The sequence below is a fragment of the Nymphaea colorata genome, chromosome 12, assembly GCF_008831285.2.
Source record: "Nymphaea colorata isolate Beijing-Zhang1983 chromosome 12, ASM883128v2, whole genome shotgun sequence".
Classification (NCBI taxonomy): Eukaryota; Viridiplantae; Streptophyta; class Magnoliopsida; order Nymphaeales; family Nymphaeaceae; genus Nymphaea; species Nymphaea colorata.
In genome coordinates this window covers 2,398,665-2,425,280 of record NC_045149.1, presented here as the reverse complement: position 1 = coordinate 2,425,280, position 26,616 = coordinate 2,398,665, and the positions used below count along the sequence as shown (strand labels likewise).

The following is a 26,616-nucleotide window of genomic DNA, read 5'->3' as shown; positions in this document are numbered from 1 at the left end:
ACATTTGGGGTTTTTCAATAAAATCTAGTTTAGGAGATGTTTAATTTTGAGTTAGGTGAAAATCAGACTTGCTGTCATAAGCCTGATTTTTTTGTAACTTTAAATAACTATATCTCTCAAAGCAGAAATAATTTTTGTAATCCGTGAAAAAAAAAAAAGGTTTTGTGCATATGCCTAGTGTGTGCCTACAAACTATCATCCGTTTTCATTAAGATTTGGCCTTTCAACCATGTCAATTTTATAAATTGTTTTTTCTACGTCAAATTTCTGACATAACTAAGTCTTAAATTTTTCGTGGACTAATCAACTTATTTCTCTAAATCCAGAGGTCTAAATTGAGTTCTGTAAGAGCCAAGTGTTCATCATAGGTGTCTAATTCCTTCTCCTAAAATTTTATAGGATTTTATGTTGATTTGACTCCATAATTGAACGTTTTGGTCAGATCTATTTTCTATAACTTTTTCCAGAACTCTACAGAAAATATTATTTATGCTCAACTTTGCACATGCATTAATTTTTGCGTAGTGAATCTTTTTGGATTCTTTTAAGTTTTTTAGTTTTTCTGTCATATCATGAGTCCATCTTCAATTTTTTTTGTTAAAATGAAGTTTTGTCATCAATTTCAAATAGGATCACAAAGTCGGATGCATGAACAATACATTACAGAAAATATTAGTTCCTATAGATTTCTCTAGTATGTAGACAATATACAAAAAAAAAATCAGATCAAGATGGATCTATTAACCTTACTTTAAAACATAATTGAATTTTGTGATTTGAAGTATTTGTGTGTTTTGTGAATTTTGAAAAAACTGTTTAATATCCCATGTTTTTGAGCTTATATCTTTTGTCATCAAAAGTTCTTTAAAAAAAAATCAAATGCAGTTAGAATCTTGATATACAAAGAGTAAGTATACCAAGTTTCATGATCATTGGATTGCTAAACTGTTTTGATATTTTCTAGTACTTAAGCCAAAATTCTGACTCTGCAAATTGTGATTTTTGTAGCACCTATGCATATCAATAACTTTTTCATCTCTCATTATTTTTTACATTTACAAAGTTGTTTTAATTCTATGTTATGCTGAGAAAGTACAGACCAAAGTGCAGACCACTGTTCAAATCAATCTAACTTGTTTAGGTATGTTTTAATGTACAAAAGTTATAGCAGCAAAACTATTTTCTACTTTATTTTCTATAGAAAAACTGTTTTTCGTACCAGATTTCTTTATCAATATTCTTTTAGAAAATAGATTTTTCTGATTTATCACTTGGACCTGATTATCTGATATGGGATATCTTTCACTCAAAATTTCATGAAGATTGAATTCCATTTGTCTTTCTTTTAGAATCCATCAAATTAGTTGCAGAGAATTAATAGCAATTTTCTATGAGTTACAAATTTCTGTTTCCCACATAGTTAGAGATTTTCCATCCAATTTTTGAACTTTAACTTAAATATTTTTACTTTCTTGGTGGTAAAATCCAAATTGGCATAGCTAATCATGTGAATCATCATTTTAGGGTTTTAGGATGTATTTATTTGATTGTTGTATTAATGCATCGTTAAATGTGCATTATTTCAAAAATATTGCATTTGGACTTCAGTATATAAATTTAAGGTTTTGAATGAACTTGTAGCAATATGCCTTTATTATTAAGCTTTATTTATGAAGTGAAAGCCCTAGTTTGAATCTAAATTTCATAATTGTTTTGAAATATCATGTCATTCACTCATATATATCTGTTTTGCTTAGTTTTAATTAAGTTAAGGTCATCAACTATACATTTGCGACAATATCTCATATGTATACTTGATTTAAGTTGATTATATGAAAAATATAGATTTTATAATCACAGTTTTTCAACTGCACTTTTTCAACCTATCCCATTTCAAACATAGATTCATTCATAATTGAGAACTGGTCCTTAGTATTAAACCAACTTAAAACCATAGGCTTCTCTCAATATTTTAACCAAGATCAAATATTAGTCTACAATTATGTAGCTAACTTTGAACCTTAGTTGGGATGCATGTATACTCTAGTTAGGCCAAAGCCAAACCTTAGTTAGGTTAGACTCAAACCCTAGCCAAGTTTGACCCAAAGCCTAATAAGGCTGGACGTGTGGTTCTTGGAGGAATTGGATCTTGATCTAAATGAATTGGAAATAAATATCAAATCCGAGTTCAGGTATGAGATTGGATTTGGATATAACTTGGATCAAAAGAGTCAGATTATTGAACTCAAATCATATAAGAGTTGGATTCTAGATTTGGATTCCATATCAACCATTTGGATTTGAATCTCATGACAAATTGGATCAAGATTTGAAATCCTTATTATGGACTTTAGAATCTAAACCTTGAAATTGGATCATGATACCTCATTTTGGATTTAGATCATGAATTTGGATTAAGGAATGATTTCTGAATTGGATCAACCATGAGTTAGGTTTTGAACCTAAAACTCTACTAGAATAACCCTAAGTCTAAACCTTGTATTTGCATCAAATATTGAATGTTTGGATCATTCCTAGTTAACATTTGGATTTGAATTTTGAATCAAGATATTCTTAGGTCTATGTCCTAAACTTAGAAATCAGATCTTGATTATTTAATGATTCTAGTTTTGCATGCATTCATATTAGAGTACTGTCACAAAAGATGTTAACGGGTATAATACGGTGAGGAAAAAAACGGGTATAATACGGCGAGGAAAAAAATCTCGAGAATAAAACGAGAAAAAGATGATAAATTTTGAAAAAATAAATAAAAAATCCTAACAATCATATAAAAATAAAATAAATGAAAAATTTAAAAAACTAAAAATAACTAGATAAACAACAAATTTTAGGTACACCTTGAAACAATTTGTTAACTTAAAAATTCAAATAAATAAAGTTAATAAACTCTTTCCCTGCAACGTGAACTCCAGCAATAGGCGGGAAAAGGAGAAAATAAAAAGAGAACAAGAAAACGAAGGAGAGGATGACGGGAAGGACGTTTTTGCAATTAAAAGGTGCGTCCAAATTAAAAAAAACCAATTCATTTACAAATATGACACCGTGCCATATTTTAAAAGACGTTTTTGCCATTAAAAGGAGCATCCAAGTTTAAAAAAACCATTTCGTTTACAAATATTACGTGCCATCTTTTAAAAAGACGTTTTTGCCACTAAAAGGAGCGTCCAAGTTAAAAAAAACCAATTATTTTATAAATATTACACGCATGCCATTTTTTTAAAAAAACTGACTGTGTATCTTTAAAAAAACGTGAAAGATGCGTATAAAACGTGTTTTATACGCGTCTTTTATTTTTAAACGTTTTTTTTTAAAAGAACGCGTCTTATTCTCGTTTTAAAAAAAAAACGGTATTTTTTTTTAAAAAACGGTGTTTTTTGTGGCAGTTCCATGTGCGCATCAAGCACTAGGCTATTAGACCTATGATTTAACTCTTGCATGGGTTTGTGATGATACAGTTCATGCTCGACATTGTATGATGATCCACTTAGATTTCTAAAAACTTACTATTTCAAAATTCAGGACCCCTTTTTAATTTAGGTTTGGTGGGGCTTTAAACACCTAATTTAGTCGTTCATTTGATTACCCCTGTTAAAGGCGGCAGGAATGTCCAAGTCTCATACAAAAGAGTTGAGTCCTATCCCTCGTGGATTCCCGCAATGAGAATACGAAGGTGAGTAAATATTTTGATAATTTTCTATTTATCTCATATGAACGGTCATAATGTGCAAGATTGCAAAAGTTGCATGGTCAATAATTGTATTGCAACCAAAGAAGAGAAAAGAGAATGTAAAAAGAAAGGAAGAGAAAGAATAGAGAGAATTAGAAAAATATAAAAAAACAAAAAGAATGCTACAATATTTGTAGTGTTAGCAGCTAGTTACTATATACGGCAGCAAGGAAAAGAAAAGAGAAAAAAAAGAAATAGAAAAGAAGTGAGAGAGAAAGAAAAAGTAAATAATAAGAAAGAGAAAAGAGACAACAAATCATATATGCATATATACTCCATGCAACAGCAATGCTGCAGCTTGGAAGAGAAAGGGGGCTTGTCCTGGGGCAGTGGTGGCAATCAAGCCAGTGGCAGCAGTGAGCTTGACTTTTCAAGCACAACTATGAATTAGATAGCATCCTATATTTATAATTGTATGGGACAACTGTTTGTATGCCACAAATGGTGAATACTCTTTGTGTCTCAAATTGGTTGAAAATGGATATCAAAGTGAATCTCTTTAATGCTAGTGATTTGTTATATTGAAAAATGAACCCTATTAACATATAATCAAATGTTTAGTTAACTTACTGCATAATACATGCATATAAGTTACACAAACCTAATGTACATGTAACAACTTAGGAATCCTTTACTTGTTCCCGCTGACTTCAACAGCTTTAGACAACGGAATATTGAGCCTGGGAACAACTTTGGAGCTCTAACATTGTATGGAATATCTGCCCAAATGTAAACTTCAACTCTATTATAAATGAGTTGAACACGAATAAGTTTTTTGAAGCGAATGCGAATCAAAACCAATACCACTTGCCGCACATCCCCTCGACCAGAAGAGTGATTGGAAGCTGGGGTCCTCGGGAGGTTTTGCAGCTCACGCGGCGAATGCCAGCGTAGACGATCCGCTGCGATACAAAGTCCGATTCATTTTGGCCGAATTATTTATTCTTCAAAAACCTCAAAATGGGAGGGAAACACGCACAGGCACTTTCCTCCTCTTTCTCAGAGACTCTCCTTCCCCCTCTCCCTCTGTCTCTCTCGCGAATGGCCTAGGGTTGGAATCCACGAAGCGAATCGCGTCCTCGCTTCGATTTAGAGCCGCAATACCCTTAACCTTGGACCTGATCAGCTACAATGGATACCATCTGGAGGCCTGCTACATCCTTCACTCTCACCCCCCACAAGATATCTGTCTGCGCCCTCATCCAGTTGTACGCCACTCCGTCGCCGGACACGGTCCCATTCCCCTTCTCGTCCGTATCCCAGCACAATTGCTTCGCAATCTTCTTGATTTCACTGATCAAGGTAATCCGTTTGAAACCTAGCCTTGTTATATATATATATATATATATATATATACACACACACTCTCTCTCTCTCTTTTCCTTAAAAATCTACATTCACTCCCAAAATATGGCGTTTGATTGATTATTTTGGAGATTAAGTCCTTAAACGAACCGCTACATCGTATTTGGATTGCTTTCCTGTTATCTATCCAAATTTTTGGTTGTTTTAGGTGTGGGTATTCTCCGAGTTCGTCTATTCACAGGGGTATCTATGAATAGCTGGAGTCTCACTCACGTGGTGTTTAATGCAAGCAAACAAAATGGGAAGACAATTACAAATAGTATAATGACGTTCTTTGCATATGAGTTCTGGACTTTGGTGGCACTCATGCCTCTGCATAATTATTCATCGGTGTAAACTGTGTTAGTTCTTACGGTGGAACCATATCTTTTATGCCCTTCCCTACTTGTATCTGCTTGATGTTGAAGTCAGTTGTGCTGGAACAGTCGAGAGTAATTTCAAAAAATTTGATAAAAATATTAACCGATAAAAGGTTTGAAGAGAAGAAAAGGACGGGGCTATTTATCAAATTGATATGGTACGAGAGGGTTTAAAGGTTTTGACAAAAGAAAAGATAATAGTGAACTAGGTCAAAGTCGATCAAGCGCAAAATTTGGAAAGAAACTTGACATACGGTGCGTCAACGGTTTAATTGTGTCCAAGGTGTGCCACGTGTCCACACCGTGTCCTAAAGTGTCAGTAAGGTGTGGGCCTGTGTTAGCTGTTTCTATATGAAGTAGATATTCCAGAGACAGGAAAAGAGAAATCAACACTGGACAGCGAACTCCAGGCAATAAAAATATTTAAAATAGACCACTCATGTTAAATCATCATTTTTGTGCACAGCACCGAACTGGCATGCGCCTGTTAGGCTGTTACGTAGCATATATGATGAATTTGGGAGGTTTCAAACTGAAATTAATCCTTATTCAAACACCTCGAAACGTGTAGCTTTCTACCAACCTGGATGACTGCTTCAGGTCTCTTTAGCAGCCACCACAACACGTTTATAACATGAGATTCACACAAAGTGACTCCTTAAACTTTAAAGAGTTCAAGTATGAATATCAAGTCTCTTGCTGACAGCACTTCAGGTTTTGTTACTATTGAATCATGACTTTTCCAGATGTATAATTACAAACTCCTAGCTGGATATATTTTCTGAGTAGCCAGATGCAGCTGCTATACATTTTATCAAGGTCATGGAATCATAAAAATTCCCTGCATGTTTGGCTCGTTCAAGGTATCCATCTCCATAATGGTAGAACCACAGGAGTTACTTCAAGGGTTTGAATGCAGGTGGCTTTACGAATCTAAATTTTAACCCGTCCCAGGATACACATAAATTCTTGTTATCTATCTCCATAACAGTAGAATCATGCGAGTTCATCCAGGGGTTCAAATACAGGTAGTTCTCATACAGGAATTTGTCACTAGCTTCCATCTTATGTAGCATGGGTGCATGTATAAATCCTGGGCTTGGATATTGGTGTGGGTGTTGTCTGGTTGAATATAAATATTGTCTCCTTTTTAATTGTAGGCCACTGATGATTTTGTGGAGCAATCACTTGAACGGCTTATTATGCAACTCAAGGCAGTTACAGGAGAACTTGACATGTTTATTGCACACCGATTAACTGAACGTCTCTCATCATTATCTTCAGCTGATGAATTGTTTAACTTTTTTGCTGGGTTGCAAGGTTAGCTATTCTTTTAATCTAGCAGCAAATTTAGCATTTTTATGTAGATAAATTAATTTTATGGATTTGAAGTTTGTTGGTATTAATTTTACAGTTGTTTTTGGGAGCAATGAAACAACAAATTTGGAGGATGAACAAATATCATTGGACACAAATAGCATCTTGGGCATGTTTGTTCGGCGTTGCACACTTACCTTCAATGTTTTATCGTTTGAGGTAGACATTTTGAAGCTTGGTTTAGTGGTTAACAACAGTGTCTCGTTTTCTTAAATTTGAGCTGGGAAATAATTGGCACTCAAATAGATTCCCCATCTGCGTTTATAATAGATGATAGAAGGTTAGTGTCATTTTCAGCACTCAGGTTAGTTTGTGATGTGCACACTGTGATGACATTCTTTTGTTTTTCTGTTCACTGCTATCTCAGTTGTATTATAGGTGACAAACATTTAACATGGTTATTTGTGAATGCATCTATTACAACAGCTTGTTTTCATTTCAGGTGGCTTTTTTTAGTCTCGAAAAAGAAATCTTAGAGGTGGATTTGTTAGTCATGGAGCATGGATGAGCTTGTCAATTGGTGAAGGCCCTAGCTTGAATTTGGAAAAGATATTTCCCTTTAGGGTGATGAAAATCTAGATGTTTTAGAACTCAGCTATCTTCACTGTTGACTCATCTGATGCAGTCGTTTACCTATAGAAGAAAAAATGACCATGAAGTTGGTAAGACATGACCTAATCATGTCTTTGCCAAGCCATTTAAGTTTATAGCTGATTCAACTGAGGGGGTTAACTCATCAGAGTCATTTTCATTCCAGCAAGTGAACAAATATTACAGATTTGTTATTTTATATTTTGCACTGTATGCTTATGTCTTACATGCACATATATCAGCTACATTAATATGTAGGCATAATTTCAAGAGGAAAAGTGGAAGCGACCAAGGGGAAAGGCTAGGTGTCCAAAGTGTCCGAAGTGAGAAAATGGGGGAGGATAAATTCATCTAACCATGTATAGAAATTTCTCTGAAGCCTTAAATAAAGAAAACAGCAAGCAGAGTTATCATCACTATTTCTGCACATGTTATGAATCATGTACGTAGTTGGAAATGCATTTACCAAATTGGACATGGTGTGTCCTTCACCTTAGATGGTGTGAAGTTGAGGGATGTCAATGGAGTGATTTATTTGAAGTTTGAACAAATGAATCTTCACCTGCCCTAGTGCTTTTGCTGCATGTGTACATGTTCTTTAGCATTTTTTCAGACCTTATCTGCAGGAAAATGTGCTCTGATCCCTCTATGTTCTTGATGAGATGACTTTAATCTATGCAGGGGGCGTGCCATCTTCTGACAAATATTGCAGCATATTGTGATCAGTTCTCATCTTGCTCTGATTTATCACATTACTATAGTCCTATACGAAGAACATTTTCTGTTTTTGTTGTAAATGATAGCAAAAAAGAAGCAGAATTGTTAGACCCTGAAAAACTACGGCTTGCAAATTATGTTCCGGATCATGATCCACATAGACTAGAAGCTGGAAGCAGTGCTGGTTTATTGACAGGAACTCAAGACTGCAGTTCTTTCTTTCGTATAAGAGAAGGTATGACTTTTCTGTCTCTTTCTTTTGAAAATCATCCTCATGCTTAGGCAACAGTCATTGGATCTTGTTGTTGGGCTTTCTTGCCTAAGAAGTTATTTTTAGGCTTCAGGTCTGTTTTTCTCCCCAGGGGGAAAATCTTGGCAAAATTGGAATTCAGAACTAAATAAAAATAAGAAAAAAAATTATGGCCACAAAAATGGATCTTATTCTGATAGTGTTTTAAAATTTTTATTTTGCTGAAGGCAAGTGTAAATCTGACATACAATTTTACCATATACGATTTAGTGTATCAAGTAAATTCATGAGAGCTTATGGTTCCATGACCATGAAAATTTTTTTTTAGAACATGATCTTACCATGGATAATCCTTTTGCATTATGTAACTTGTTTACTACTTGTGTGGATTTCAGGAAAAAAAAAGGAAGAAGACCTTGAAATTGGAGTTTGTATTATCTTTGATCAGATGCCATCCTTGACAGTTTGATCTATGTTTCATGTATTACAGAATTGTCCATTGAAAAAAGCTTCGGTTTGCACACCTTTAAGAAACTGCTTACTTTCATACTATTTTCTATCTTCCATGTGGCCACATCAGGGGTGGGCCTTAAATAATAAATTCTGGGCACTTTGTTGCTCTATTTAAGGGATTAAGAAGGAAGAGTAAGACAGTTGGTGGTTAGCAACAAGCAAAGTAGCATAGGTTTTCAAATCAAGGCAAAAACCAGAAGGGCCAAGTTAGACTTAGAGGAAAAGAGAGAAAGGAGGGAATAAATGAGAAATAAAGAAGAAAGAAGAAGGAACTTATGGTTTTTTATATATCAGATAAGGTGTTGGTGTCATAGTGACAAAACCCTTGTTTCTTTTTTTGAAAATGACCCGATAAAAATTTTAAAAACAATGAAAACGAAAAACACCCATTGTTTTCCTTTTTTTCTAAAAGAAGGTCCAAAATGAAATGTTCACATTTTTATCATGTCTTTTTCTCATTAGTTTTACATTGGTTTTGCTTTAAAGTTTGGAAGCTAAGTTTAACAATTTATCTTCATCTCTATTATTATTAAATCATCATTTTTATCGAGTTTTGTTAATGTTTTTTTGTTAGTTTTCCAATTTTTTTACTTTTTCCAAATTTTTAGGATTTTTTCTTTTCTAAAAAAATTGCTGTTTTTTCTGAGATTTCCCCAGATTTCAGCTTTGCCAAAAAATACCCGAGAAAAACCTTGCCGTTTAAAATCCGTTAATAATGTTTGTGACTATTGTATGTTTGAGAAATTGGAGGAATAGACTGCTGTCTTATGAGGTCAGCAATTGTTTTTCTATATTCTTACGGCTCTAACAACCAAAATGGTCTTGATTATCAAATACTTTTCAAGCTGACTTTGCATAAGGATAAAACATGGTGCATGTGCTTGAACAAATTAGTGATCACAAGGTAGATGTCAACTTCATACATGGCAGAATAGTAAAGGACATAAGTATCTTATTAATAACTTGCCTGTGATCAGAGAGGTGTAAAAGACAAAAAGGCAAAATTGGGCACTAGGGATATTTTCTTGTTACCAATTTCCTGAAAATCCTTGCTCAGTTCTAATCATGTAATAGTCATTTTGTTAGACAACAAATAAAATTATTCTCATTTTAGGTGTTATTCTGTCTTTTGTGTCATATAGAGTCAATGGATATTGCCATACTTTAGAGCCAATTGATATTTTAATACCTTAGAAAAAAGCTAAGTGTTTTACTTTATTGTGTGGCAGTGCAACGTGTACCTACACAAGCACAAGTGCCTGTCAAACCCAAAATAAGCAGTCTTGAGGACAAGATTGAAGACAGAATGCTTTGTCAACCCAATGAAGTTGGAACGAATGACACTGCTGGGCATCTTGTCTTGCGCACGAATTGGCAAGTGCAAGGGTTTCTAAAGGAAAAAGCTGACTTATTTGAGAAGTATGGGAATCTTTTACTTTTTTTCCCTGCAATTTTTCATTTTCATTATCTGACTGAATTTTATAATGTCATTTCAGCAAAAAGGCCTTTTTCAGGTTACATGAATTCGAAAACATGCTAAAGCTACTAGAGAAACTAGCCCCAGAGTTGCATCGTGTATGTTTTGGAGTTTATCTGCAAAAGTTGTTTATTTTTTCAAGTTTATTTTAAAGTCTTATTTTTCAGCAAACTGCAGTTTTATGAGCTTGCATATGCAGGTGCACTATTTACGTCATTTGAATAGCCTTTATCATGAGGATTACATTAATTCTTTGGATAATCTTCGTCGTTATTTTGATTACAGGTAAGTTACTGCTTCACGTATGAACCTAGTTTTTACTCTCATTGCTGCTTTTGTGTTATAATTGAAGGAATTTCTGTAAACAAAAAAGAAAGGGCTGCTGGACCTATTTTCGATTGAGCACATTGCTGGCCATGTCTCTTCCTGCGAATTATATATTTAAGCAACGTGTCCTTAGCCTGGGCAAAGTCGTCAATAAAGTAAATATTCACTGGACAACTAAATGCAAGCTTTGTTATTAGGTCAACATTAGTATGTTATTTTTGCTTGTAGTAATTTGTTTTTTTTAAGAAGAATGACCGTCTGCATTGTCGATGCTTGCTATTATGTTGCTTGAGGGCTCACATTTAGTTGGTTTTAATCAATGTTGTAAAAGGTGTAGCATAACATGTATCGGTTGGGCCGACCTATACGTTGTATCGTAATGTATCAAAAACGTAGCGTAGTGTATCGTAAAATTAATTTTTTAATTTTAAAAAAATATTAAACATAATGCGAAAAGGGGACAAAATCTCTCTCTCCCACATCTCTTGCAGTATTTAGAAACAAGAAGAGAGAGAGAGGGAGGAGTGTAGAGTCTTTAAAACATAATGCGAAAAGGGGCCATTGGGCCCCTTTTTATGTTTTTCCCTGTATCGTACGATACGGGCTATCCGCTTACGATACATGAGCGTATCTTGTATCGTAAGCGTATTGTATAGGTTTTCTAAACCTATACGGTACGATACACGATACGGATAGCACTGGTTTTAATAACCTCAAGAATGTCAAACAGGAAACTCTGTGTCACTAGTCCTTGTTTGCATGACATATTCTGCTGAAAATCAGTTTTTTAACAAATCAGGTTTGTCAAAGACTCAAAACACCTGGTTTTGCTTGGATGCCATAAGCTTCATTTCATGGGGTTTTGATGAAACAAGAAAAAAGGAATCCATCAGCCACAGAAGAATGTCTTATTTCTTCTGATGTGATGGAGGACCTGTCACATCTCCATGTATCGTACGGTACGGATAACACTGATTTTAATAACCTCAAGAATGTCAAACAGGAAACTCTGTGTCACTAGTCCTTGTTTGCATGACATGTTCTACTGAAAATCAGTTTTTTAACAAATCAGGTTTGTCAAAGACTCAAAACACCTGGTTTTGCTTGGATGCCATAAGCTTCATTTCATGGGGTTTTGATGAAACAAGAAAAAAGGAATCCATCAGCCACAGAAGAATGCCTTATTTCTTCTGATGCGATGGAGGACCTGTCACATCTCCCTGGTGGCTTCTGTATTCTCTAAGATTACCTTTTTGACAAAACTCCACCATATTTACTGTAGATTATTTCTCACAGAACTCTATAACTCTTACTGAAATTGCTATCTCTCACAAAATATATTCTATTTACCATAATTACAGGTTATGGTTCTCTTTCTCTCAAGCAAGCTTGCTGCATGCAATATTGGTTATCTCCTCCATTTAATTTTGAAACTCAAATTTACTTGTGAGAATAATTCCTTATTAATTAGGTAACAGTGGATCACCTTTTCCAGGATTGATAAGTGAGGATGTGCTTATCCCACAAACTCACTAAAGGGGCATTTGGTGGCTGCAAAAGCAATAGCATGAATTTTTTATCAAGGAAAAATTCCTGGAATAGGGTGGAAGGGAAATTTTTTCCTTTATTCCAAATTCAGCTAGTAGCCTAGTGCTTGATGGGCACATAAAAGTTATCTGGATTTTTTTTCTCCTATTTGATGGGCCTAAATAAAATCCTAGTTAAATTTGTCTAAACCCTCCCCAAATAAGAGTGTTACACTTCAGCGGCTCAGCCGCAAATAATATTGCACTCCCAAATTGAGTCCGTTATAACCTTTACAAAATAATGTTCTAATGAAAAATGTAATGTTTTTATTAACAATTTCTGTAATTTTTCCCTTGAATTGAGTTGATGAATAAAATGGTAAAGATGGCAGTTAATTCATAAAATAGTTTTGTTTGGGATAAAAAAATATGAATAATTTTGTTCACCAGGAGTGCTAATAGAAAAAGAAAAGTGGAGTGTGGCAGATGTGTGTGTTTGTGAGAGAGAGTGAGTAGAAATGAAAAAGTGGCGGAGTGTAGCGAGAGAGAGAGAGAGAGAGAGAGAGGGGCTTGCTGTCAGTCAGCCCAAAAAAGGGTCCCACTTTTTCCTCCAATGCTTTCTTGAATTTGGGCTATTACTGTTGCTTGAGCTCGAACAAGTTGAGCTTGAGCCTAGAAGTCAACTCGTCTATTAAACAAGCTGATCTCTTGCTAGCTTGGCTCGCCTCATTTGAGCTTGATTAAGCTCATCTAATTTGATTACATTAAAATATGCTTCCTAGTTTTGTCACTGTAGCAATAATAGACGCACAAGAAACGAAGGTCGAACACAGATGTAACGTGGAAAACCCTCAACTAGAGGGAAAAAACCACGGGTGAGGAGATCTGGTGCCCACTAGCCGCCAGACTCTCTCTCACTTAGAAAACTTCATTAACATGCAAGACTCAGACTTGTTGCAGACGATACAGGCTTCTTCCCACTCGAAGACCTCCCCCTACTATCCCTCGTCTCTGGATACAGGTCCCAACAAAAATCCCTAGTATGACCAAGTTTTTTGCAATGTGTACATTTTCGGGAAGAACGAGGAGTTCCCACAGGGGCACGGCTAACATAGGCAGACTGTTCTTCCCCCTTTCGTCCACTAGAGAGCAGCCTTCTCTGTTCTTCAGCTTCAACACGGGAATAGACATCTTCAATACTAAATGATTCGTCAGAGTTAAGAATCTGACTCCTTATATTTTCAAAGTCATCAGTCCGGATAAGAAAAGGAATACCCTGTTTTCCCATTTATCAGTCATGTACTGCATCTGGTCGTGAGGACACCTCCATGGAATATCAGAGTGATAGTCAAGGTCCTCCCACTTAGATTTCAATGCTGCATAAAAGTCTGCAACCGAGAGAGCACCTTGTCGCAGGGAATACACATCCTTCATAAGTTGATACACCCGAACTTTCCTTTTCTTTTGGCCATACATCTGCTCCAAAATAATCCACATATCCCTTGCAGTCTTCTTACGAAGAATGAGGGGTTGGATATCCGGGGACACTGAATTGACAATCCAGGTTTTGACCTGGTTGTCTTCAAGAAACCATGTATCCCAAGCCAGACTATCTGCAGCAGGTTCAACCTTTCTCCCATTCACATAGGCAATGCGTCCTCGCCCAGCAATCCCCATGGTAATCGCAGCAGACCATCGGGAATAGTTCTCCTTGGTAAGTTGAATGGTGGTAACCTGAACCGGTACATGATCAGTCCGTGCAGACACAACATCCGGTAGAGTAGTGTTGACTGAAGAAGAAGACGACGAGTCAGCCATGATCACCAGGTAGAAGTGGCTGCCAAAGAACACACACAACAGCAGTAACCTAGAGAAGAGGTGAGATGACGCAGTCGGGGATCAACGGCGGGAGCGGCGGGAGCAGCGGAAGCAGCAGGACGCGGCGGAAGCAGAGGGCGGCGCTTGGCAGCGCGCGCCGAGAAGAGGCGACGACGTCGGACGTCGGCGTCGGTGGTCGGACGTCGGCGTCGGCAGAGGCGTCAGCAGAGACGTTGGCGTCGGCAGTCACGACACCAGCGACGCAGCAGCGGTCACAGCCACGGCGGGGCAGCGACGGAGGCAGTCACGCGGCCACGGTGCGGCGACAGCGGCGGTGGTCACGGTCACGGTGCGGCGACAGTGGCGGCGCAGCAAGGGCAGCGGCGGCGGTGGTGGTAGCGACGGCGACGGTGGTAGCGGCGGCGGCAGTCAGGGTTGGAACTTCACAACCATAGAAAAAACAGATTTTGTTTTCTCCAAGTCCGACGGCTCTGATACCATGTAGAAACAAAATGTGCACGAGAGTAGAAGAAAGCACACAGATGTAACGTGGAAAACCCTCAACTCGAGGGAAGAAAAACCACGGGTGAGGAGGTTTGGTGCCCACTAGCCTCCAGACACTCTCTCTCTTCAACACTTCATTAACTCAAAGATTAGGGTTTACAGAGGTATAAGTAGTCCTAATTAGGACAAACCGGATCGGGTACGGATCCGGACCCGAACAACAAAACCCGTCAACACATTCCATGAGATCACATTTCAGGAAGTTCCCCTCCTGCCTTCCCTCATTCTTTTAATGCACCTCCACATTGTGTATATATCACCCAATGCATCTCTAAGGGAGGCATATTTATGGGGATTGTTGACATATGTGGTATTTGGGTCTCTTATCTGGGTCTGGATCTGGACCTGATTCAGTGTGTTGTTATGACACTACTACTTAACCTGTGTAAACCATAATTTTCAGTGTGTGAATGATAATTCAAGAGAGAGAGTGTCTGGCGGCTAGTGGGCACCAGTCCTCCTCACCTGTGGTTTTTTCCCTCTAGTTGAGGGGTTTTCCATGTTACATTTGTGTGTTTATCTTTCCATTTGCTTTTACCATTCTTACATGGTATCAGAGTCCGTGACTAGTTTGTGAAATTTTTTGCCGGCCGTGAAGTTCCGGCCCTGACCTTTCCATCACTCGACGCCCTTCATCATTCGGAGCTGGTCCTTCATCGTTCGACTATTCCGATATCCGCGTCGCCCAGCATGTACCGTCAACCAGATTCCGCCGCTGTCCTTGTTCCGCCGTCGGCGCCTCTGCCGCTGCCGTCGCCACTGCCGCCGCTGCCGTCGCCACTGCCGCCGCTGCCGTCGCCACTGCCGCTGCTGCAGCCGCTGCCACCGCTGCTGCCGCCGCCGCCGCTGCCCTTCCTCTGCTGCCGCCCTGTATTGCCCATCGTCCGCGTGTCCTTAGTCATCGTCAAGCTTCTGCCGTCGCCTGAGCGCCGCCAGCTCTGCCGCTGCTCTCATCCCATCTTCGTCCTTGGTTGACTTGGGCTGGATTTTGGCCGTGGAAGAGCTCTTTTCTGGGCGATCCTGTCTAAGTATTTGTTGGAATGAGATCTGCCACAGAGTCCTTCAGATTTGAGCTGTAACTTCCGCCCACTGTGTTGCTGGCTCCGTGTCCTTGTTCAACTGTAACTGGCCACTGTTGCGCCTGTTCAACTGCTCTTTCGCTGCTTTGGTGGACCTCTGTGATGGCAGATTCTCATATGGGAGAGTGGATTATTGACAGTGGTGCTACCCACCACATGACTGACGATCCTAAGGTTTTGCATGAGTATAAGCTTTCGTCAGGAAAGGAACACGTGTCTTTTGCCGATGGTTCCTCTATTTATGTGGCTGGAAAATGGAGCTTCTCACTTTTGAACAAGTTCTTAGTTCACAATGCTCTACATGTTCTTCATCTTCCCTTGAACCTCTTGTCGGTTAGCAAGATTACGAAAGAGTTGAATTGCGAACTTATTTTTTCTGCTGATCGGTGTGTTCTGCAGGACTTGGTGACATGAAAGAGGATTGGGATTGGTTTGGTTTCTGAGGGGCTATATCGTTTACCCATGCATACTGCTAGAGCTCTCATGACGGCTGCCAACAAGACAAAGAAGAGTAGAGAGGACTCCCTTCGGTTGGTTATGCATTGGCATGAGCGCCTTGGACACCCTCCTCTTGGAATTCTTAGACAGTTGTTTCTTGATTAATGTTCCAGGTTAGATATGACTATGGTGTCTTGTGATGTCTGTCACCTGGCTAAACATGTTAGGGCTTCATACCTTGTTTTTATCGATCGTTCTAATGAGGTGTTTGCCTTGATTTACTCTGATGTGTAGGGGCCTTCGGGAATTCCTTCTTGTCATGGTTTTCAATATTTTATCACTTTTTATAGATGATTGTTCTCAAAACACCGTTGTTTACTTGTTGAAAGACCGTCGTGAAGTTCCTACTGTCATAGAAACTTTCATTGCTTGTGTGGAAACTCAATATGGAGCATCTGTTAAGACCTTTCAGTCTGACAATGCTCATGAATATACATGCCAGTCTCTTGATAGCTTCTTTCGAAAAAAGGGAATTGTTCATGAGACTTCATGTAGTTATACTCCTCCTCAAAATGGAGTTGCTGAACGAAAGAATCGCTAGTTACTGAATATGACTCAGGCTTTTCTTTTTCAACGTCATGTTCCAAAAAGGTATTGGGGGGATGCTGTGTTGACCAGTGCGTATCTAATCAACCGTATGCCTAGTTGTGTGTTGAATGGGCAAACGCCTCATTTTATGTTATCGAGGAGTCGTGAACCTTTCTCTCTTCCACCTAGAGTTTTTGGTTGTGTCTGTTTTATTCACAATCAAAGTCCTAATATTAAAAAGCTTGATCCAAGGTCGATTAAGGGCATATTTCTAGGTTATTCTCCCACTCAAAAAGAGTACAAGTGTTGAGATCCTTCCACTGGTCGTGCCTATGTCACCAAAGATGTCACCAACCTGGAACATGCTTCCTATTTTGGTGAGAATTCTCTTCAAGGGGAGAGGTCTACAATGAGAGAAGAGTATTCTCCCAATCAAGAGATTCAGTTTACAGATTTTTTGGATTACAAGAAGGAAGAGACTCAAATTACGAACCCTCTAGAGCACAATAAGGTTGATGATTGTTCGATTGTGAATGAGGAGGAACATGACTGTTTGTTTGGGCAGGTTTACTCTAGGCGAAGGTTGCCTGCGGCAGGACCCATTGGTGGAGCTGACGAAGTGAGGCCCTCTAGTGACAAAGTTCCTATTCCCAATCCTAATGCTACTCCTTCCCTGGATGACCCAAGTCGTGCTCAAGAGATGTTAGTTGAAGGTACTCAGGCAGAAGCTAAAAGTGAAGAATTACCCATTGCTCTCAGAAAGGGGGTCAGGTCATGTACTTAACACCCTATTGGTAACTTTGTGTCATATTCTAGACTGAGCACAGATTACAAATGTTTTGTATCATCTCTTTATTTGGCTGTGATTCTCAGGACTGTTACAGAGGCTCAGAGTGATCCCAAGTGGACTCATGCTATACAAGAAGAGATGGAAGCCTTGAGCAGAAACCAGACATAGGAAGTGGTAGAGATCCCTGAAGCGGCTCATCTGGTTGGATCCAAGTGGTTCTACACCATTAAGTACAAACCAGATGGGAATGTTGAGATGTACAAAGCTCGCCTGGTTGCCAAGGAGTTTAGTCAGAAATATGAGATTGACTACTTGGAGACGTTTGCTCATGTTGCGAAGATGAAGACTGTTAAGAGTTATTATTTCTTTAGCAGTGTTAAAGGAGTGGAAGATGTGCCAACTTGACGTTAAGAATGCTTTTCTCAACGGAGATCTTGAAGAAGAAGTATATATGTAGAAATACGAACAAGGAGAGGAAGAAGAACAACGATCACGATGTAACGTAGAAAACCCTCAACACGAGGGAGAAAAAACCACGAATGAGGAGGAGTCGGTGCACACTAGCCGCCAGACTCTCTCTCTCCTTAGATTATCATTAACACATAAGGATTAGGGTTACATGACTTAAGTAGTGCCCAACACGGGCTACAAGACGGGTCGGGTATGGATCCGGACCCGAAACATACGATCTATCAACACTCCCCCTCAAGTTGGGCATACATATCAAACATGCCCAACTTGGATACATTCCTCTCAAATGAAGCTGAAGGAAGAGCTTTCGTCAGAACATCAGCAGTTTGGTCTTCAGACTTCATGTAAGGTAAGATCAACTCTTTCGCATCAATTCTTTCTCGAATGAAGTGACGATCAATTTCAACATGCTTTGTTCTGTCGTGAAGAATAGGATTGTTGGCTAAGTTGATTGCAGACTTGTTATCACAATACATCTTCATAGGTCCTTCAATCTCCATTCCAATGTCAGTCAGCAATATCTTCAACCATAGTAATTCTGATACTTCCATAGCAACTGCCCTATATTCTGCCTCTGCACTAGATCTAGAGCAAACATTCTGTCTCTTGCTTCTCCATACAACAAGGTTTCCTCCCAAGTAGACACAGTACCCTGTAGTAGATCGTCTGGTATCACCACAACCTGCCCAATCCGCATCAGAATAGCTCTCGATTTCCACAGTCTCTTGTTTCACATACAAGAGTCCCTTGCCAGGATTTTTCTTCAGGTAGCATAGTACTCTGTCCACAGCCTTCAGATGTGCATCGGTTGGTGCATGCATGAATTAGCTCAAAACATTCACCGCAAAGGTGATATCAGGTCTCGTGAGGGTAAGATAAATCAACTTCCCAACCAGACGTTGATATCTTCCCTTGTCTTCTTCACAGAGAGGCTCTCCATCTCTAAGACTCAACTTGTGCCCAGTGTCAAATGGGGTAGGAGTAGGTCTACATCCCAATTTACCAGTTTCTTCTAGCAGATCTAATGTGTCTTTCCTTTGGTTTAGTACAAGACCAGTGCTAGACCTAGCAACCTCCATACCAAGAAAATACCTTAGCTTGCCAAGATCTTTGAGATCGAATTCTGTATCCAGTAACCCTTTTAGCTTGATAATCTCCTCCTCATCATCTCCTGTGACAATCATGTCATCTACGTAGACCAGCAGGAGAGTAACCCTGCTCTCCTTCTTCTTCACAAACAGAGTGTGATCTCCATTTCCTTGTTTGTATTCATGACGTATCATCACTCTTCTCAGTCGTTCGAACCACGCTCTGGGCGATTGCTTAAGGCCATATAAGGCCTTTTTTAGCTTACAACATTTTTCTGGTTCTTCATATCCTGGAGGCATATGCATATATACTTCTTCTTCGAGGTCACCATTGAGGAATGCATTCTTAACATCTAGTTGATACATCTTCCACTCCTTCATCACAGCTAGGGATATAACCACTCTCACTGTCTTCATTTTCGCAACAGGAGCAAAGGTTTCCAAGTAATCAATTCCATATTTCTGGCTAAATCCCTTGGCCACAAGTCGAGCTTTATATCTTTCAATACTTCCATCTGGTTTGTACTTGATGGTATACACCCATTTGGATCCAACTAAGTGAGCGGCTTCAGGAATCTTCACCACCTCCCATGTGATATTTCTTCTCAGGGCATCTATTTCTTCTTTCATTGCATTAGCCCACTTGGAGTCACTTTGAGCTTCAGCAACAGTCCTGGGGATCACAGCCAAAGAAAGAGTAGAAACAAAACACTTGTAATCTTTTCCAAGTCTGGAATAAGATACAAAATTACCAATGGGGTGTTGAGTACATGACCTGACACCCTTTCTCAGGATAATGGGAAGATCTTCATTCCTCTTCATGAGTCTCCATAGTCTCCACGGTAGGACTTGGTTCATCGAGGGAAGGAGTGGCATTGGGATTGGAAGTAGATCTAGCATCACAAGTCATCATCTCTGTCCGAGTACCTCGTCTAGAGTAAAACTGTCCAAACAACCGAGGGCCTTCCTTCTCAATGCTAGTGTCACACCTTTCCTCATTCTCAGGCACATCAACAGCAGTAAGCGATTCTACTTTCTTGTAGTCCAAAAAATCTATAAACTGAAGTTCCTGTCTCTGAGAATACTCTTCCCTGCCCACAGACTGCTCCCCCTGAAGAGGATTCTCACCAAAGTAAGAGGCATGTTCCAAGAAGGTAACATCCCTCGTAACATAAACTCGACCAGTAATAGGGTCAATACATTTGTATCCTTTTTGCGTAGGAGAGTATCCAACAAAGACACCTTTGATAGACCTAGGATCAAGTTTCTTGACATTTGGACTGTGATCATGGATAAAACATACACAACCAAAAACACGAGGAGGAAGTAGGAATGGTGGACGACTGCCAGGAAGTAACGAGTGGGGAGTCCTACCATTCAAAACACGACTGGGCATGCGGTTAATAAGATAGACACTAGTAAGAACGACATCACCCCAATAGTGTTTAGGAAGATTTCTCTGAAACAAAAGAGCCCTGGTGACATTAAGAAGTTGACGATTTTTCATTTCAGCTACCCCATTTTGAGGAGGGGTGTAACTACAAGATGTTTCATGAACAATCCCCCTTTGTCTACGAAACTCCTCAATAGACTGACACATGTATTCACGGGCATTATCAGACCGGAAAGTTTTAACATTCGCACCATATTGGGTATGCACAAGAAGAATGAATGTCTCGATGATACGAGGAACCTCACTGCGGTCTTTTAACAGGTACACAAATTTAGCACGAGAGATCATCAATGAAAGTGATAAAATATTGAAAACCTTGACGGGTATGAATTCCCGAAGGTCCCCATACATCAGAGTGAATCAGAGAAAAAGCTTCATTAACACAACTAGTAGAAAGAGGGTACGAAGCCCTCACATGTTTGACAAACTGACAAACATCACAAGAAATGGAAGACAAATCAAAGGAGGAACACAAGTCTGGAAACAAATGTTTCAAAATCCCAAAAGGTAAATGCCCAAAACGTTCATGCCAGTACGTAAAGGACTGAAGACAATCTTCTCTTCTCTTATCTGTCTTGCGGATCGCTGTCATCAGAGCAGTAGCCACATGTATGGGAAGACGATATAATCCATCAGAAGCTAAACCAATCCCAATCCTCTTCCCTGTCACCAAGTCCTGCAAAACACAGCGATTGGCAGAGAAAATAAGTTCACAATTCAATTCTTTAGTAAGTCTACTGACTGACAAGAGATTTAAAGGAAACTGGGGGACATGTAATGCGCCCTGCACATGAAATTTGTCCAACAAGGACAGAGTTCCTTCGCCTGCCACACAGGTAGAGGAACCATCTGCAAGGGAAACACGTTCCCTTCCCGAGGACAACTTATACTCATGAAACAATTTTGGATTACCTGTCGTGTGATGAGTAGCACCACTATCGACAATCCATTCCCCCACAGAAGAGTTACCTTTATCGCCAATAACTGCAAGAGCATGATTAGTTGTAGTTTCCTCTGATGTCTCGATCTTGTTCACATCGATCCTGCCCAAATAAGCCCTTAGTTCACGAAGCTGATCAGCCGAATTAGAGAGTTTTTCCCCACTGGATTTGGGCGCCTCAGGCACAGGTGTCTTCCCACTAGAAGACCTTCCTCTATTTCCTTTCTTGTTTGGATGGAGATCCCAATAGTAATCGACGGTGTGACCCGTCTTCTTGTAGTGTGTGCATCGGCGAGGGGGTCTAGCCAAGCCTCCAGGTCCACGGCTCACAAGGGCTGATCTCTCATGAGAGAGACCAGGATCCCTCTGGCTTTCATTGATGACTAGCCTTCTCTGTTCTTCTGCTTCAACAACCGAGTATACATCTTCAATACTGGACACCTCTCCAGAATTCAGAATCTGGCTCCGAACACCTTCAAACTCATCATTTAAGCCAGCTAGAAAGAGGAACACTCTGTTTTCCCATACCTGGGCAATGTGAAGTGCCTGATCTTGGGGACAGTGCCACGGAATATCAGAGTGATAGTCAAGTTCTTCCCACTTGGCTTTCAAAGCCCCATAGTATTCTGCAACAGAAGAGGTCCCTTGGCGGAGGTTATAAACAGTCTTCATTACTTAAGTGCGAATGGCTGTCTTCTTCTGGCCATACATTTGCTCAAGGACCACCCACATGTCCCGTGCAGTCTTCTTCCGAAGGATAAGAGGCTGAATCTCAGCGGAGACAGAGTTGACAATCCACGTTTTTACTTGATTATCCTCAAGGAACCAAGTGTGCCACACACCACTTGTTCTTGCTGGTTCAGGGTTGCTCCCGTCGATATAGGCCATCCGACCACGGCCAGCAATCCCCATAGTCATAGCTGGCGACCACGAGAAATAGTTCTCATTTGTGAGGCGAAGAGTAATAACCCGCACAGGGACGTTCTCGGGTCTCACAGTTCTGATTTCAGTTTGACTGACCATCGACGAGGAAGACGAGGCTGCCATAATGACAGACCCACACACCGACGAGAGCAACAAGGGCAGGGAGCAACTGCAGCGTGAAAGACGGCGGCGTCGGCAGAAGGGCGGAGCGTGAGGCGCTTGGCGGCAGCGGGAGCAGAAAACGGCGGCGGGAGCAGAGATCAGTGCAGAAGCCCTTGGCGGCGCAAGAGCAGAGGGCGGCGCTTAGAGGCGCTCGCCGAGCACAGGAGGACGAGCGACGGAAGGGCGGACGGCGGCAGACGGACAGGCGACGGGAGGGCGGACGATAAACAGTGCAGGACGCCTCCTCCAACACGTTAATGCCGGAACTTCACGGCTCTGATACCGTGTAGAAATACGAACAAGGAGAGGAAGATGAACAACAATCACGATGTAACGTGGAAAACCCTCAACACGAGAGAGAAAAAACCACGAATGAGGAGGAGTCGGTGCCCACTAGCCGCCAGACTCTCTCTCTCCTTAGATTATCATTAACACATAAGGATTAGGGTTACATGACTTAAGTAGTGCCCAACACGGGCTACAAGACGGGTCAGGTATGGATCCGGACCCAAAACATACGATCTATCAACAATATATATGTATGCCCTAAGGATACGAGAAACTGGGAAAATGCTGTAAACTGAAGAAGGCTTTGTATGAGCTCAAGCAGTCTCCCCGAGCATGGTTTGAACGTCTTAGACTTGTAATGAGAAAACATGGCTACAATAAAGGAAACAGAGATCATACTTTGTTTGTAAAGAGGAAGGAGGGTAAAGTTACTCTTTTGTTAGTCTATGTTGATGATATGATTGTTACAGGTGATGATGAAGATGAGATAACAAAATTAAATGGTTTACTGGCTGCTGAATTTGATCTCAAGGACCTTGGCAAACTAAGATATTTTCTTGGTATTAAAATTGTTAGATCAGGTACGACCCTTGTGCTAAATAAAAAAAATATACTCTGGATTTACTGAAGGAGATAGGAAAACTAGGGTGTAGACCGGCTTCTACTCCTCTTGATGCTGGACACAAACTCAGTATTAAGGATGGAGAACCTTTTTGTAAAGAAGCTAAGGGAAGATATCAACGTCTAGTGGGAAGATTGATCTACCTTACTCTGACTAGACCTGATATCACCTTTGCCGTAAATGTAATGAGTCAGTTCATGCACGCGCCTACAGATACTCACTTGAAGGCTGTCGACAGAATCTTGTGTTACTTGAGGAATCCTGGCAAGGGACTTCTATATGTGAAACAAGGGCCTATTGAGATCGAAGGGTATTCAGATGCAGACTGGGTAGGCTATGTTGATACCAGAAGATCTACTTCAGGGTACTGCGTCTACTTGGGGGGAAATCTTGTTATTTGGAGAAGCAAGATGTTTGTTCCCGCTCAAGTGCAGAGGCTAAATATAGGGCTGTTGCTACTGGAGTGTCAGAAAGGACATATGAAGATGTACTGTGATAACAAGTTTGCTATCAATCTGGCCAACACCTCTGTGTTACATGACCAAACAAAACATGTCGAGATTGACCGTCACTTCATCCGGGAGAGAATTGATGCCAGAGAGTTGTTTCTACCATATATGAAGTCTAAAGACCAAACTGCTGATGTTCTGACTAAAGCCTTGCCTTACCTGTGACTCGTTTGAGAGAAATGTATCTAAGTTGGGCATGTTTGATATGTATGCCCAACTTGAGGGGGAGTGTTGATATATGTGGTATTTGGGTCTCTTATCTGGGTCTGGATCTGGATCCAATCCAGTGTGTGGTTATGACCCTACTTAACCTGTGTAAACCCTAATTTTCAGTGTGTGAATGATAATTCAAGAGAGAGAGTGTCTGGTGGCTAGTGGGCACCAGTCCTCCTCACCCGTGGTTTTTTGCCTCTAGTTGAGGGGTTTTCCACGTTACATTTGTGTGTTCATCTTTCCATTTGCTCTTTCCGTTCCTAGAGGGATTACTTAGCTCCTCGAGGGCATGAACAGATGAATCTCTCCTTGAAGGTACAGCTACCATGTAGGCACTTAAGAGGTCTAAACAACAGTTAAAGGTCAAAACCTCCAAACATGCTGCTGCTGGGTTTCCTCTACGAATGGAAGGCCTAGTGAAGCTGACACCTAAAGTCCAAAGTTTCCTTTCTTGAAAAGTATGCATTGCTCTACTATTGTCTGTGTGTAAAGGGTTAACCATCTCCTTAGGCGATGGAAAGATGCAGGCTTCAATGGTTACCGCTGACCCTTATAAACGAAATTTTCCCTGCAACCTAAATTGATTGACTTAACTTTAACGGGAATTGAGACTGGTAGGCAGACAGATGCTGCAAAAAATTGGAATTTGTGCCCGCATTGTCCAACTCCAACGTAATCTTGAACCAGGGCTCTTGATTGAACAAAAGCAATTTGGTCTCGCTGTACCTCATATGCTTTTCCCACTTGCACATCTCGAGCAAGCCCCTAATGCACCGACCCAACTTCATTTTTTTGTTGAGCCATTATTTCCTCTATTCAATCCTGGCTTGGCATGGCACAACTGGTTGCAAATGATTAATTTGATTAATTGACAGCCTACACCATTGTCGTCCATTAGTAGGTGCTTGCTGTCTGCCTCTTTTCTTGCTCAGTCTGTAATTGGCCTTCATTTTCAACTTTAATGGTCTGATATGCATCAACACTCTTGCACCCAGACGTCAATAATAGGTCTTTGGGTCTCATTGCAATGTTCTTACATGTCGTGACAACTATGGCCCGTAGCCATGGGGGTCTGCCTTTTCCCCCTATCTCGTTGCAAGGAATGCATAGGAGCTTCATGGGGCTCGAGCATACCTAGATTTTTTGGTGCTAGTGTAATCACCATTCTGTGACCCTTGGTTGATCGAAAGAACTGACCGCCGCCATGATGCATGAGGTGCTCCCCTGCACCAGCAATGGCTTCATCGAATCTTCACGTTGAGACGTTATTGACTTGTTTTCTTTCTGTTCTGTAGGGACAGCCATCTCCTTCGTTGCTCTCCTTCGCTGGGTACTCCATGTCTGCTGATTGTTCTAGATCCTTTCCTTCAGATTCTTTGCCGAGTTTGCAGCAGTCTGATTCAGATGGATCCTTCTTCCATCGATTTTGTTGGTGCTCCTCTAAAGGTTTTAAGACCTGGTCACGACATTGCTGCCTCTCTTGCCTGGTAAAATTGGGGTTCATCGGAGCCCCATATTCTCTGGTTGCTGCAAGGGCTCCATTCCATGGGGTTTTTTCATAGGCTGCCCTAGTGACCTCTCACCCCACTCTCCAATATCGCCTTGTTTGCCTCGGCTAACGTGAATGAAGGAACAAGCTGGCGCTGACCCAATTTGTTTCCATTTTTTCTTGCGAGTCCCCAACTCCTCCTGTTCTCGTTGAAGTCTGTCACTCTTCACAACATCTCGTGCTAAAACTTCTGTCATTTGAAGTGCTTTGCACTGCTATATGATCAGACATTGCCTCTTCTTCCTTGGCTGCAAGCATGGTCTTTGAAGTAGCGATCCTTGACGTGTCATCCGTTCTTAGTGCCTGGGTCTCCTTCCTCAGTTGTACCTGCTCAGAGGTATTGGAGACTTGGTGGAGAAATTGCTGCAACAACTCTTTGATAACGAGTTGCATCGAGCTGACCGTTTGCAGTCTCCGATCGGCGTCGACCATCTTCTGGTCGAGCCTATTGAAAGAATCTTCTAATTTCACCTTCCATCTATCTATCCAACCCAATTGCTCTTCAACGACCTCCATCATGTTGCCATCGGAGACTGGCTGATACCATCGTTAGCCACCACCTGCTACAAGAAACCACTCACCCACATGCACTGCCCTAACCCAATTAGAGCGACCCTCACCAGAGGAAAATCCCTATTACATCCATACCCCTAAAGATCCCCCTGCATTCTCTTATTTATATCCATCTTTTGGGTCAGTCCCATAGACCCACTTCATACCCAGTTCTAGACCTGAAACCTGGACACTAACATGAAGTTCCACTGCCATCTTGCTGCACATTTCATTTAATAACAAAGGATATTCAGGCTATACTATCAAGTGCTCCGATCCTTTTCATCAGGGTTTGTTTAATGCCATTTTGACACT

At 40.4% G+C, this 26,616-nt stretch overlaps 1 protein-coding gene across 1 annotated transcript in view; it reads left to right on the top strand.

The window, feature by feature from the left end:
- The first annotated feature begins 4,558 nt into the window (after nt 1–4,558).
- LOC116265807 (anaphase-promoting complex subunit 5) overlaps nt 4,559–26,616 on the top strand; it is a 70,257-nt gene continuing 48,199 nt past the window's right edge. The window contains exons 1-7 of the mRNA XM_031646752.2: nt 4,559–5,053; nt 6,636–6,795; nt 6,890–7,011; nt 8,125–8,395; nt 10,153–10,342; nt 10,420–10,498; nt 10,600–10,685. Of these exons, the coding sequence (XP_031502612.1) occupies nt 4,883–5,053; nt 6,636–6,795; nt 6,890–7,011; nt 8,125–8,395; nt 10,153–10,342; nt 10,420–10,498; nt 10,600–10,685 (1,079 nt within the window). The 5' untranslated portion in view covers nt 4,559–4,882. The remainder of the gene's footprint in view (nt 5,054–6,635; nt 6,796–6,889; nt 7,012–8,124; nt 8,396–10,152; nt 10,343–10,419; nt 10,499–10,599; nt 10,686–26,616) is intronic.